The following is a 12578-nucleotide window of genomic DNA, read 5'->3' as shown; positions in this document are numbered from 1 at the left end:
TGGTTGCTTTTTTATCATTTTCTTATCCCCCCTTCCCTAAACGAAGCCCAATGCTCGAACCAAATTCGAGACTACTGGGATGACGAACGGTCTAGTGACTGACCTGACCCGAGATCGAGGCACGAATCGCATGGCACGCGTGAGGAGAACATGAGGAACACGACAAGACAAAGAAATGCAGGCCACTGCCAGGTGGGAGTGGAGGCGACCCTCAGAGTCAAAGATGGCGGTTGGTTGAGCGAAAGTGATCTGTCAGATCCGTCAGTCCCAGGCGAACGATTTTCTTTGTTTGGGTTCGAGGTCAGAGTTCAGACCAGCAGGTCTTATTCCGCAGACAGTTCGAGAACTTCTTAGTGAGAGCCAGAGAGTCCACAAAATGATTCCTGACCGACTAGAGATGATGCCCGTTCGAGTTGGCGATGGGGATGATCCTCGGTGGATGGGAGAGCATCGTGAGCGAGGTGAGGATGGGGCTCCCTTGCATCGTGTTACCTCACCTCCTCTTCGTCTGCTGCTCACTGCCCATTATTATTATTATTATTATTATTATTGATCGTTGTTCTTCTTATTATATCAGTTCATCCGCCCTCGACCTTCTGACTCTTTCCCTTTCACCTTTCATCGTTTCACCTCTCTGCATCGAGAAAGAGACCCTATATACCTCTGAAGGGCCGTTTGCTGCAGATGGAAGAAGGCATAAGAGCTGAGACCCTTGCCTGCCCGTCATTCTCGCTCTCGCTCTCATTTTTAGGTCCTCAGCCTCGGCCTGCCTTATCCCTGTCATACCCAGCCCAACCTACTTATCTCACCTCCTCTTCTTGACCGTCCCTCTTCCCAACTTCACTTCCCTTGTGTTTCTCTGTCGTCCTGTCCGTCCTCCTCTCAGAGGGGGATCCAGTCGGTTCACGATGATTTCCCCCTCGACATACTCGCTCTCGAGACCCGCTCCTCCCGTTCAACCGTCACAGTCTCTCGAAGGCATGGAGAAGGTCATCCCTCCAAGCCTTCCAGTCCCGTACGCCCATACTATCTCTCGTCTACACCTAGATAAGCCGCTTCCCGACCTCCCCGAGAAACCGCCCACGCCGTTCATCGGCTCAACGGCGTGGAGTGACGACAGCAGCACGGTCAACAGTTTCGAAGACGACCACAGCCACAGCGTATCCAGACCAAGATCCGCCGAGAGCTATCCAGTCTTCGTCCGGTCAGGGTCGGCCGATCTGCCCGATTTCGTCGATCACCCCGTCCCCGGCCCCGTCTCCACGCTGAACCGCACTCCATCGCCATCCGCAGATCCCTACCACCATCAGATCCATCAAATCCATCCAAAACCAGCACCAACCTTCACGTTTTTGACCGACGACGCCCCGCCCGCTCCGCGGTATACAGAACCTACTCCACAATGGAATCCAAGCCACCGCGCTGGACCTAACCACTACTTTCGCGAGAAGAAGTGGGATTTCTTCCCTGAGCTCGCGATCCCCTCTAGTTCACCCCACAACTACAATTCACCCCGCACTTGCAACAACAAAAACAGCCACCACAACCAATTTCTACGGCCGCGTAAAAAAGACAGCGGGCGTTCACGATGGATTCCTCTCCCTGCGGAAAAGGGAGCGGCGCTGGCCAACGACGTCCGTAACTCGATCCGCTACATCCAGCGCCGCCTCTCACGCAACTCCCTCGACAGGGAAAAATCAAAGAAGAGCCACCGGCCCACAACAGCGCCCAGTCCAGCTGTATACCCCCGCAGTCCATATCCGTATACCTTCGACCCGTCGCCGCGGAGCCACACTGCACCGTTGACCGGGCCCGACCGCGACAGCTTCGTACCGCACAGCCCTGACAGTGCGGAAAGGCTGTATGTGAGCATCCGCGAGAAGCAAGCAATGGCAGACACCAGCCTCTCCCTCACTAGCACACCAACCGGTTCCACGATCTCCGACCAGTCGCTCATCGAACTAGAACGAGAAAGTCATAACGACGCCCCGTTTTACCGTAAAAAGCAACTTGCCGTTCCGATATCTTCCTACCAGAGCCATGACACCGCCATCTGGGACAGATCAGGGAAGGAGAAGAAACGGCCCAACTATCCACGTCAGACGCCTCGCGTGCGATTCCCAAAGTATCGAAACAGCAGTCGACGGAACTCGTCAATCAAGGATAGCGCCGGACTTTCTGTGTCACCGCTCCGCCCGAAACATTCGGCATCGGCTTCAATGCCAGCCCTGGTGTCGGGGTCTAGCCACACCCTGCAGCAAGGAACCCGCCACGCCGTGAGAGCACTGCAAGATGGGACCAGCCACGTGCTCGTTGCGATCGACGGCGCGAGAAGGAAGATTGCCCGCTCTGGGTCTGGGACTACGCCCGGATCCAAACTGGATAGGAAGCGGACGGAGCTGAAGTCCCAGATTCGGCTGGTTGGGCCGGTAAATCCGTATACTCATACGGGCGATCCTTGGATTTGACCACTCGGAAACATCTCTCCTTGTCGATCATCTCTTTTGTACTGATTCTTTTATTCCGTGGTTGGCCGTAATCCTCATTTTGCTTTTATTTGAAGCATCACGCATAATCGCCCATCCTTTATTGATACCTATTTGATTTGATCTATGCAGCTAGCCTGGTGTTATGGTGTTTGTATCGATATGGGTCGGGATAGGCGGTTTACTTGCACTGGGATATTGCATTCGTCCTTAGTATCACCATTCAATTAGTCTCGTGAATCTGATTGCGGCCTAGCTTCACGCATTTCATTCATCCCGTTTACAGTATCTTTGACGCAGCCAACGGCCTAGAAAGACAGAGAGCTGCCGGTGCAGGTTCCAGAATGTAACCAGTTTGATTAAACTTCACGCCTGAATCCGTGTCTCAAGTCCATGCCGACCTTGCACCAAAGGGATACGGCGATAAGACAATTGACGGACCAACAGCCATGGCAGTACCCTAAAATCAGAAACGTCAATACGCTCCTTACCTACTGTATCCGCTCAAGCGGGCACCCCGGAAAAGGCCATGCCACGCAATGCCAGGCCATGTGAGACCAGCACCACGATCCGGATCAGCCTCAGCATCGCAGTGTCTCACATCAATCTCGCTTCAATCTCGCATGCATGACCGTGAAACAAAATGAATTTCAGCCTCCATTCATTCCACCCCACCCATCCGAACAATCCCTCCCAAGGGGTTCCTACCAATTTCATCGTCAACTATGACACTATGATCTAGTCCATGGATAGCTGATAATCATCACATGCCCTTTACAAATCTGTGATAGAGAAACCAGCAAGTACCAACAAGAAGATTGGATCTGTAATCCGTACTATGCATCACCGTTTGCAGTTTCATCTCAGGTTGCAGTGCTGGGGTTTGGATCGGCTGATGGCCTGCATGGTACGTAATGTCGGATACAAGATGGGCCCTGGACAGGAACAGGAACGAGCTAGCGGAGCTGATTTTGCTGCAGGGGACAGAGCGGGCCTTCTAGCTTAGCATTCATGTCTGGACAGAGTAACGGGCTATCTGAGTCTAAAGTTGGATGAGAAAGCTCGAGAGATAGAAAAGATCTAGGGTTGCGCGACTGCCCGTAGACGTTTGGAGAGTGTGCGTATGGATAACGTCACGACCGCGCAGTTGACTGAGTTGATGACTCCGATCTGACCCACTTGATTTGTTCTCTTTTCCTGCTCCAACCTCAGACTGAAGTCATCCAGAAGAGGGTTTAAGTATGATGATCTTCTACCTACCGCTGCATTGCGTTGCAGCTTGTAGCTTTCAGCTAGCACTAGACCCGCCAAGTAGGCGAATTTCCGCGACAGAAAATAAGCCCAGGTTGAGACCTAAGCCGACTAGCTATTATTATCTTAAGTAGTTAAAGGTATAATAAATAAAAACTACCTATGCAATAACGAAAGGAAATGAGAGGTGAACAAGCATGGTCCGGAGTCGATCCTGGCTGGTCAGGTTCAAGCCCTAATTACTTTATTAATGATAATTCAACGTACGCTCAACGTTGCGGTCAACGTACGGTAGCACAGTTTGGCTTCGCTTCTGAAGGTATTGCAGCATTATCCGAGCTATTTCTAACCTGCAGGTATACAGATATTAGAGGTCTGCATATGGGCACCTCAACACTACGTAGAGTGTTTAGGTAGTGACTAAAATGGAAGAGTCCTATATGTCATTTATAGCTCTTTATCACTTATGACTAGACTCTTCTTTCCCGTGTGATGGCTTATATTCAGTCAGATTCTATGCCGTATCCCGTGATAGAGGCTCCTCCCATAACGATCCACAATATACCCATTGATGATATCCGCATCCTATCCATGTACGTACATTAGATCTTCGGCCCTAACCGGCCCCTCCTTCTCAGCCTCGCAATCAGCTCCTCGTCTCCAGAATGCCGATTATGCTCGAACTCCGGCTCAGTGCTGTACGCAATCCGGGCTGCATCGACAAGGATTCTGGCTGTCATGCCGAACACTCTGTACCTGGTGACGGAATCGGACCTCCCTTGTTCTGCTGCTTGACCTTGCGACTGATGGCTCCGTTGCTGCTTGCTTTCTTGCTCCTCTAGATCACGAACTGCTTCTTCCTGTCTTGCGTGGTGCGGGCGCGGCTTCACCACCTTGTCCGGGTTTACGGGGACGAAGAATTGGTGCACTGGTCAATCACCATCAGCTTCATTCTCGCTCAGTGGGGAGGGAAGATAAAGGAAAAGGTCTCGCACTCCTCCATTGCGTCCCCCACCACTCATTCCAAACACCTCTATACCACCCCTCATCGCCAGCGGGCTTCAATTTTAAGAAGTCGTAAAACGGCGCCGTAAAAACCGCTGCCACCTCCCGCGCATCCAAGCGCGGAATCAGCGTGATCTCTGGGTCCGCGTTTTCGCCTGTCCTCTCGTCAAATGTATGCAGGAGTGCTACGCACGGCCGCACAACTAGCTCAGTGCGGGCTAGTGAGCACGGGATTTCGCACAGATGTTCTACTCTAAACGGGGGTGGGAGGGGCTGGATTAGATTTGGCAGGCCGATTTCCTCGTGGGCTTCGCGGCGGGCGGTTTGAAGAGGGGTTTCATCCAACGAGTCGGATTTGCCTGGACGAGGATGGTTATTAGTTCCTAGTGGCGCCAGACTACCTATGTGGCTCTTTGACGGGACAAAAAGGAGGTCTGGGTCATCTTACCACCTGGTAAAGCAGCCTGTCCTGCATCTGTCCATGCACACGGTTAACCAATGTCTGCGAAACCATAGATATAGAAGGCAGATACTATCGCAGTATTATCGCAATATTATCGCAGTACTACTCTGGCGCACAGTGACAATCAAGGAAGACAGAGACATACAAGAACTAAGCGTGCTTGCCCTTATCGTCAACACAACTCTCAAGTCGCCCTTCGCATCCGCATAGAGCAGAAGCAGTACTGCTGCGCGACGCGACAGCGGGACGAGGTCGTAGCTGGTTGGTGGGGGCTTGAATGCTCTTAGGCGGTTGATCGCTTCCTGGGACGTGTTAGGACCATGCAAGCACAAATAGCCGACCAGGCGTATAGTGACTGGAAGAATAGAGCATGCGACTTACCTGAGCAGCCGCACTCAGACGGGGCATATCGATTGCTGATGATGTTGAATGTGACCGAGAACTAGATGGATGGTGGTATCGAGGTGCAGAGAACGGAAGGGGAATGACTAGGGTGTTGAAGCTGAGACTGCACTGACGATGGTTGCGTAGAGCGCGAAGACGGGGCGCTCTGCGCATGCTTTTAGTAGAATAATTACAAACGGTCCGATTGTCTGGGTTTATTTAATAAGGTGATCAAGTCGATGATTGGGTGCGGAGGAGATGGGAGGAGGTTCTGTGGTGAAGGCGGGTGGGTTGCCGAGGTTGCGGAGTTTGGAAAAAGGCCTTGGAACCGAAGACTATCAGGGAATAAACGACACCACACTCCCAAATTAAGGCTACAGATAGAAGATTCAAAGAAAATGTACAGTTTATATATCGTTTAGGTACATATCAGTCGCAGGGAAATCCGCCGTATCCATCCAACCGGTGACGCTCCAACCGTCGTCCTTCCCAGTAAGTCAAGAAATCCTCGCTCCTCCCATCTATAAAACACAAGGAAATAAGAGTAGATAGTGGTGGTGTGGTAAAACAAGTCTATAGTACAACATAACGCAGACAAGAATGCGAATGCATGAGACAGGAAGCAACCTATTTGGTGTCCTTCTTCTCCTGTACGGCAGGCTCAGCATCCTTTTCAGCCTTCTCACCCTCTTGCATCGCCTCGGAAGCCTCTCCGGACTGAGTGGTCTCGTATTTGTGGTCCTCATCGATATTCTCGGTGTCCTTGGGGGCGGCAACACCCTTCTCTTCGTTCTCGCTGTTCTGCTGGTTCTCCTCTTCAATGAGCTCTTGCTGCTCCTTGATGACCTCGAGACGCTGCTTGTTAGTGGCAGCACCCTCGGCATTGTGCACCTCAAGCTCAATCTCGTGGAAGAGTTCTTCGGGAATACTCGACAGGACAGCCTGGAGAGACTCAATCTGAGAAGACATCTCTGCTTCCTTGCCGCCCTGTGCGTAGACATAGGCGTTGCTGAGGACCAGTAAAGTCGAGGGAACGCCCTGCTTCAGACGGAGGTCAAGCCATTGAGAGAGATCATCGCGGAGGCGGGCGGGAGAGACACCGTGTGTACGGATACCCCGGGAGGCACAGGCCATCTGCAACTCGGGCACAGAAAGAGAGTCAATACCCTCGTAAAAGATAGCACGGTCGTCCCGCTTGATCTGGCGCATGCGGTGACGAATGTTGTACCGGAGCATGGCGTCAGTGCCGAATGTGTTGAGATTCATATACTTGCAGATACCAACAAGCTGGGGTCGGGACAAGTTGTCCAGAGTAAGATCATCCTTGAAGATCTTGCAAACCTTGATGACGTCTTCAGCCGACGGGGTCTCGCCGGTGCTTCTAATCTTCTTGAAGAACTCGGCAAATTCATCGTTCTTGACGCTTGCCGCCGTCACGGGCAGACCAGATTCCTTCAACGTGTTCTTCAGGAACGTGGAGACTTCTTTCCGGGTCGAGCTCAGGCTGAGCGCCTTCTTCTCACGGGCAGACTTACCCTCGTACGTGCTGGGCAGGAGATTGGGGAACAGCTTGAGTGCAACGGGAAGCAGCAGTTCCGCAAATGGAATGATGACGAACATGGAGAATGGAATCAGCCGGCCGAGATCCGTTACCGTACGTTTAAGCTAAACCGTCAGCATATATACGAGAACGCCGTCATGTAGAACCAACCTGTCTATGCTCCCTGCGGCTGAGCTCATACCCACCCGCCATCTTTAACGCCAGCCGTGAGCTGATCCGCACTTCGGTAGCAAGGAGTTTAGTGCCATCCCAATAATGCTGAATCTCCTTCTTGATCTTCTGCCCAATCGTCAACTTCTTCGACTCCTTCTTCGGCTCCTCGACAGCCTTCTTATCCTTATCCTCCGCAACACTCTTAGATGCCAAACCGCTCTCCTTACTCGTACTCTGAGCATTCTGCGACTGGACTGATACCTCTCCCTTCGGGATTGTATCTTGATTAGCCTTCGCGCTCGCGGGCTGCGCCTGGTCTACGGAAATGGGCTTCTTGGCCTGCTCGGCGTTGAAGCCAGGGGGCGGGAGGTTCGATGGCCCGGATGTGTTTGTTGATTGTTCTGTGGCATATCCGCGCTTGGGAACGAGGATGGCGAGGGCGGTTACTTGAGAGGGGAAGTTTCTGCTGTTGAATCGGAGGCCTGTCGCGGCTGCTCCAAATGCTCCAGCATAGCGCTGTCGGGCTGTCAAAACATATTATGTATGAGCAACAACAGAAGCGCAACAAGTATGCAAAAGAACCAGAAGAAGATAGAACTCACCAATGGAGTTGGGCCGCAGCACGGGGTTGGAACGCACAAGGCGGGCGGACCTCATACTGACGGACATGGCGGAAGCCTAGGGGGTGCTCACAGGAGCAAGCGGGAACAGTACAGAGACGAACAACTCTAGCGAGGTATTATAGTGCACGAAAATTTCTTGGTAAATTGATATCGATGCAGTGAAGGACAATGAATGATGAGCAGAGAAGCCGGTGCCAGCTTAGGAAGTCCGCAAGCAGAGCCGGGTGGTGACCACGTGACTCGGAGTTACGTGTATCCCCCGAACGGCCCAGACCTTCCAGCAGCAGCCCAGTTTCGGGCTTTACGACGTGGCGAAAGAGATTCTCGAGTGGATCAACGGATGTGGTTTCTCAATACCATTGATTGCAGCCGAAATTCGGAGCGAGGCACGTAGCAAAGACGTTCCGTGGTGCAGCGGCAGCGCTCGTGAAAAGGAGTACCTACAGACCGCTTGCACAGTTCAGCTCGAGTTTTTATTTGGGGGGGGAGGATTTTTTTACAGCGAAAGCACATCAAGCCCCCAACACTGATTGAACTGGTTAGGGTATTTGACGGGTGATTGTTCGATGAGAAGTATGCGACTCTCATGTTTTGCAACTGGTTAACGCACTCTTGTCATTCGATTTTGGTTGCACGCCATCATAGCCAGACCCGCGTATGGTCTACAGTACAACGAGTTTCACTAGAATTACTATTGTTGAGACAAGACGAAGTCTATTTGCTTGAGACTTAATCTGTTCTTGATGAGCGTTTTACGTATTTGGCAATATGTGATGCCGACTTTGACCACGAATCCCTCGCAGGTACTGTATAGTGGTGCCTTGATCAGCCTCCTGATATTGAAGGCGCTTTCTGCTCCCCAAGTGCCTCCTAATTGAGCGTTATTTCCAGGTGCTACGAATTCTGGGCAACAGCAGTCCAGATGTGGAGGCTGACGCTCACGAGCGTCATTGCCGACGCCGCGTAAGCAGAGGGTTCACATGCAATGCGTTACTTTGACAGGTCAGGGCTCTGTGGAAAGGTCAGAGGCGAAGAAAATCGGACTGGACCACAGCGCGCCCAGTATATACCCTGATGGGCCGAGCGGCTTTGGCCAGAGACGCCAGTGTAGCTCATGATCTGCCGGACAGTGAGGGAAGGGCTCAAGATATCAGCTTGGACGTAGCTCCTGAACCAGTTGGCGCACGCAAGGTCTCGAGACTGTTGGGAGTTAGACTACCACGCCATACAGGACATGGGGAAGGAATTTTTTGATTGTTTCAACAGACTTGGTGGTATGTTCCCATAGTAATTGAGAAATGTCTGCCACTGCATCATATCTCATTGGCATGACCACGGGCCGAGAAGCTTGAATCACCGTCTAACTCTGTTTCGCGCGAGTAAGGGATTCAACCATGGGACCGAGTGCGTGTGTTTGAAATCCTATTTACCAATTGTCAGTGGACGAACAGCAGGGAAGAACTTTGAGAGGCAAATACCTGGTATGGCATCAGCCTCTGCCACAGGCTGTGAGCGGAGCAGTCGCAAGCCAAGCCAAGAGTTGCAGGCCTGGAAAGAATAGCAGCGGGCCGTTCCCCATCACAGTCCGGCTTGGCGATCTCCTAGTCTCCTGACTATATCTGCATCTGTAAAGGGCTCAAGCCGTCGTGGTTGGTATCACGCCAATCTACCTAAACCTAACCTATCACTTACTACCCTTGGTCAGTTTCTAGGCGTGGCAGGCCCGCTCGGTCAGAGTATTGAGGACCTGACCTCTTCACGACGAGTACCTTGGGTCAAATATACAATATACGTCCTTACTGGTCTTAGATTGACCGTAGCAGCAATGGAAATCAATATTCAAGTCAATATCAGCAGTCTAATTATCTCTAGTCGAAAGAGCACGCGATCAATAAGCAGTATCAACGGAAAAGAGAAAATAAAATCAGTGCAAGTCAGATAAGGTATGAACGAAGGGTGCAAGGCTGTAATGAAAGAACGACCGGATAGTGAAATTGGGTATCATGGTGATCATTTAAATGCGAGAACAATTCCAACTATACTCCAAAAAGAAACAAGGTATTAATAAAATAGTACTGCTATGATAGTCAGCAGCAGTTCGCAGTGGTTGGAGGACTCTCTCCGTCTAGAAGACAGAAGACTGTTCAGTTTGGTTATCAATTGGTTGCAGGTGGAGAGACCAGTCCACTCTCCGCGCGGTTGCTCGCCCAAAAGAACGTTTATTTTGTGCCGCCCTCAATTGCAGTTGAAACCCCATTGGAATCAAGGAGAGGGATTTTCTCAATACTGGCATTATCAGAGTTGCTCCGGGAAGACCTCGCGTTCAACTGCTTCTCCTCAGCGTGAGCGGTGGTACCGGGGGTTATCGGGGTTATTGCTCCCTCGGGGCTAGACTGCCATCGAGCAACATCTTTTTTCAACTCCTCCAGCTCTTTCTGGAAGCGCTTGCCGAACACGTCAATATAGTACGTTGCACCGTTATGGATACTCAAGATGAACAAGCCTGTGATAAAAATACCACTAGCCCACCGCGACCAGAGCCAGATGGGGCATGGGATCATGGTCAACAGCGCGTAGGTATATTGAATCAGCATGAACGCAGGGGCTTGGAGTGTTTCCGGAAGGCTGAGGACAAGTCGACCAATCCAGGCCTTTGCATAAGACTTGCGAAGCCACGTGAAGCTTGTTGGACGACCAGCTGCAATCTTGTCTGCACGGCGGACGGTGATAAACAAGTGGTAAGAGAGCTGCCAGATGACGTACGGCACAGTCGCCCAAAGCATCATTGATAGAAGCCCGAAATGTTCAGGAGAGCCCGGCTCGCTTGATTTGATCTCATAGGCAGCCGGAAACCTTTCCTTCATAACGTCCAGAGGTGTTAGGTGGACAATGCAATGAAGGGTCACCGGTGGCATGATGTGAATAAAGAGACTATACTCGATTAGTCATTGGAAGCTAGAGTGTGGGCTGGTGAAAAAACACACCTAACAACTTTGTCCATGCTGTGGAAAACCATGGAGTTGCGCCACATGGCGATCGCAACTGCGTTGTTTCCGAAGGTCAAGCAAAAAGTGCTGATAAAGAGCCTCTTGTACTGTGGGAACACCCAGATGGAGAGCATGCAAAGCACGTTGACAAAGTAACAGAGGTCCGCCAGGAAATAGTGGTATCCGATCGAATGATACCTGTAAAACCGGATGGGCATAAAGTAGGCGAGCTGCGCACTGAACCAGATGTAGAAGTATTCGGGGTTCGACCCAAGCAGATAGCCACTGATGAAGATGTTGAGAACACCCGCTATGAACGAGATCTTCTCACGAAGTGTGACCGCAGATGCTGCATTCCAACGTTGAGACAGGCGTTCAACTCCAGTCTTCATCCGACGACGGTACTTCTCCAGCTGCTCATCGGCGGTGGGCACTCTTCGTTTCAATTCGCCAACGACGCGGTCTCGCGCATTCTTAGAGGTTGACCGTAGCTTTTCCTGCTGCTTCTTGACCTTCTCTCTTTGCAGATTGAGAGAGCGCTGCAGCCTTTCAAGCCTCTGGGACAGAGACAGGTTATCGAGAAGGTCGAAAACAGTGAGTTGGTCAAGGGGCGGAAATGTCTCCCAGTCATCCTGGTACGAAAGGGAACTGCGCGACAACCGGGGTCTAGTAGTTGGCGAGCCTGGAGGAGAAAAGTAATCCGAGCCAGAGTCCAAAATATCTTCCATATCTGCAGGTTGTAGCTCAGGCGTGTCGCCGCCCTTCGCGTCCGACTTCCTCCTCTGATGTACGCCGCCTTCGTCCATGATGAGTTTCTGTTGGAAGGAGAATATCGTGGGGCCGTGAGGACTGTCGTGAGGGTATGGCCGACTGAGGAAACGCGAGATCGTTAGCAAACCCATACTTCGCGCCGAAACGGACTCCGCAACAAAAAGTAAACAACTTGCTAGCACTCGCCCGAGGCGGAAAGAGTAGCAGAAGACAACAGGCGAAATAACAGATACGGTATCCTTATCAATGAGAAGCGGGGTACAAAGACCCTTACCAGTTCTGCACTAAATAATTTATCGGTTCTTCGACGACTTTTGGATGTTGGGGATCGGGACCAGGGATGCACCAGTGACCGTCAACGTCCTAGGCGCATGACCGTGGGTCTACTGTCGGAAGATAAGAACCAGTACTCCAGTAGAAGGAATCGGAAGGGCTGAGAGCGACCACGGGGCGCTGAACGAAGGAAGTCGAGCAGAGAGGCAAAGGTATGGAAGGAAAGTTGGGACAAACAGGAATGACGATGTTTTGCGTGTGCCCGCGTCACAGCTTGTGGTTGGCCTGAGCTTGGGATGAGGGTCTGGCCACGGGATCGGCATCCAGAGTGAGTTAGAGCATTGACACCTAAGGCAAGGAAGGCGTGAAGGTATAGAACAAGATATTGATGTCGTTGAAAAACTGTAAAAGTCAGGCAGCAGCTCTAGTGGTTGAATGCTGTTTAAGAAGCCAACTCTCCAAAGAGTCTGGCTGATAAGAGATACCTTATTCTGTCTAGAAGCGCGACATAATTCAGGTATCTGAGCGCTCAACGTATCAAGAGTATGGCCTTGGGCTATGAGCCCCATCAGATACTGAGGTCTAGAAATTACCCAGAATCCCAGGCCTCCTGGTGAATAA

The 12578-nt window shown here is 51.5% G+C and overlaps 4 protein-coding genes across 4 annotated transcripts, besides 1 other annotated feature; 1 reads left to right on the top strand and 3 right to left on the bottom strand.

Moving 5' to 3' along the window:
* Positions 1-12578: part of a sequence feature (contig 1.51 915..1114266(-1)) that runs on past both edges of the window.
* Positions 835-2547, top strand: ANIA_02937 (uncharacterized protein). The gene has a single exon (XM_655449.2). It carries the CDS (start codon positions 909-911, stop codon positions 2466-2468), a length of 1560 nt encoding a protein of 519 aa, XP_660541.1. The 5' UTR covers positions 835-908; the 3' UTR covers positions 2469-2547.
* ANIA_02938 (8-oxo-dGTP diphosphatase) lies at positions 3775-5613 on the bottom strand (the record flags this gene model as incomplete). Its single annotated transcript, XM_655450.1, has 7 exons — positions 3775-3852; positions 4028-4157; positions 4359-4665; positions 4733-5101; positions 5191-5211; positions 5312-5507; positions 5587-5613. The coding sequence occupies 7 exons, from the start codon at positions 5611-5613 to the stop codon at positions 3775-3777; spliced, it is 1128 nt and encodes a 375-aa protein (XP_660542.1).
* ANIA_02939 (MRS7 family protein) lies at positions 5981-8086 on the bottom strand. The gene is made up of 3 exons (XM_655451.2): positions 7906-8086; positions 7301-7827; positions 5981-7254 (listed from the first exon to the last, which is right to left on the bottom strand). Exons 1-3 carry the CDS (start codon positions 7970-7972, stop codon positions 6217-6219), a joined length of 1632 nt encoding a protein of 543 aa, XP_660543.1. The 5' UTR covers positions 7973-8086; the 3' UTR covers positions 5981-6216.
* ANIA_02940 (glycerophosphocholine acyltransferase) lies at positions 9931-12161 on the bottom strand. The gene is made up of 3 exons (XM_655452.2): positions 11959-12161; positions 10911-11783; positions 9931-10857 (listed from the first exon to the last, which is right to left on the bottom strand). Exons 2-3 carry the CDS (start codon positions 11717-11719, stop codon positions 10146-10148), a joined length of 1521 nt encoding a protein of 506 aa, XP_660544.1. The 5' UTR covers positions 11720-11783; positions 11959-12161; the 3' UTR covers positions 9931-10145.

Source organism: Aspergillus nidulans, chromosome VI, assembly GCF_000011425.1.
Source record: "Aspergillus nidulans FGSC A4 chromosome VI".
In the NCBI taxonomy this organism is placed as follows: Eukaryota; Fungi; Ascomycota; class Eurotiomycetes; order Eurotiales; family Aspergillaceae; genus Aspergillus; species Aspergillus nidulans.
The sequence above is the reverse complement of the archived record's forward strand: the minus strand, read 5'-3'. Positions and strand labels throughout refer to the sequence as shown.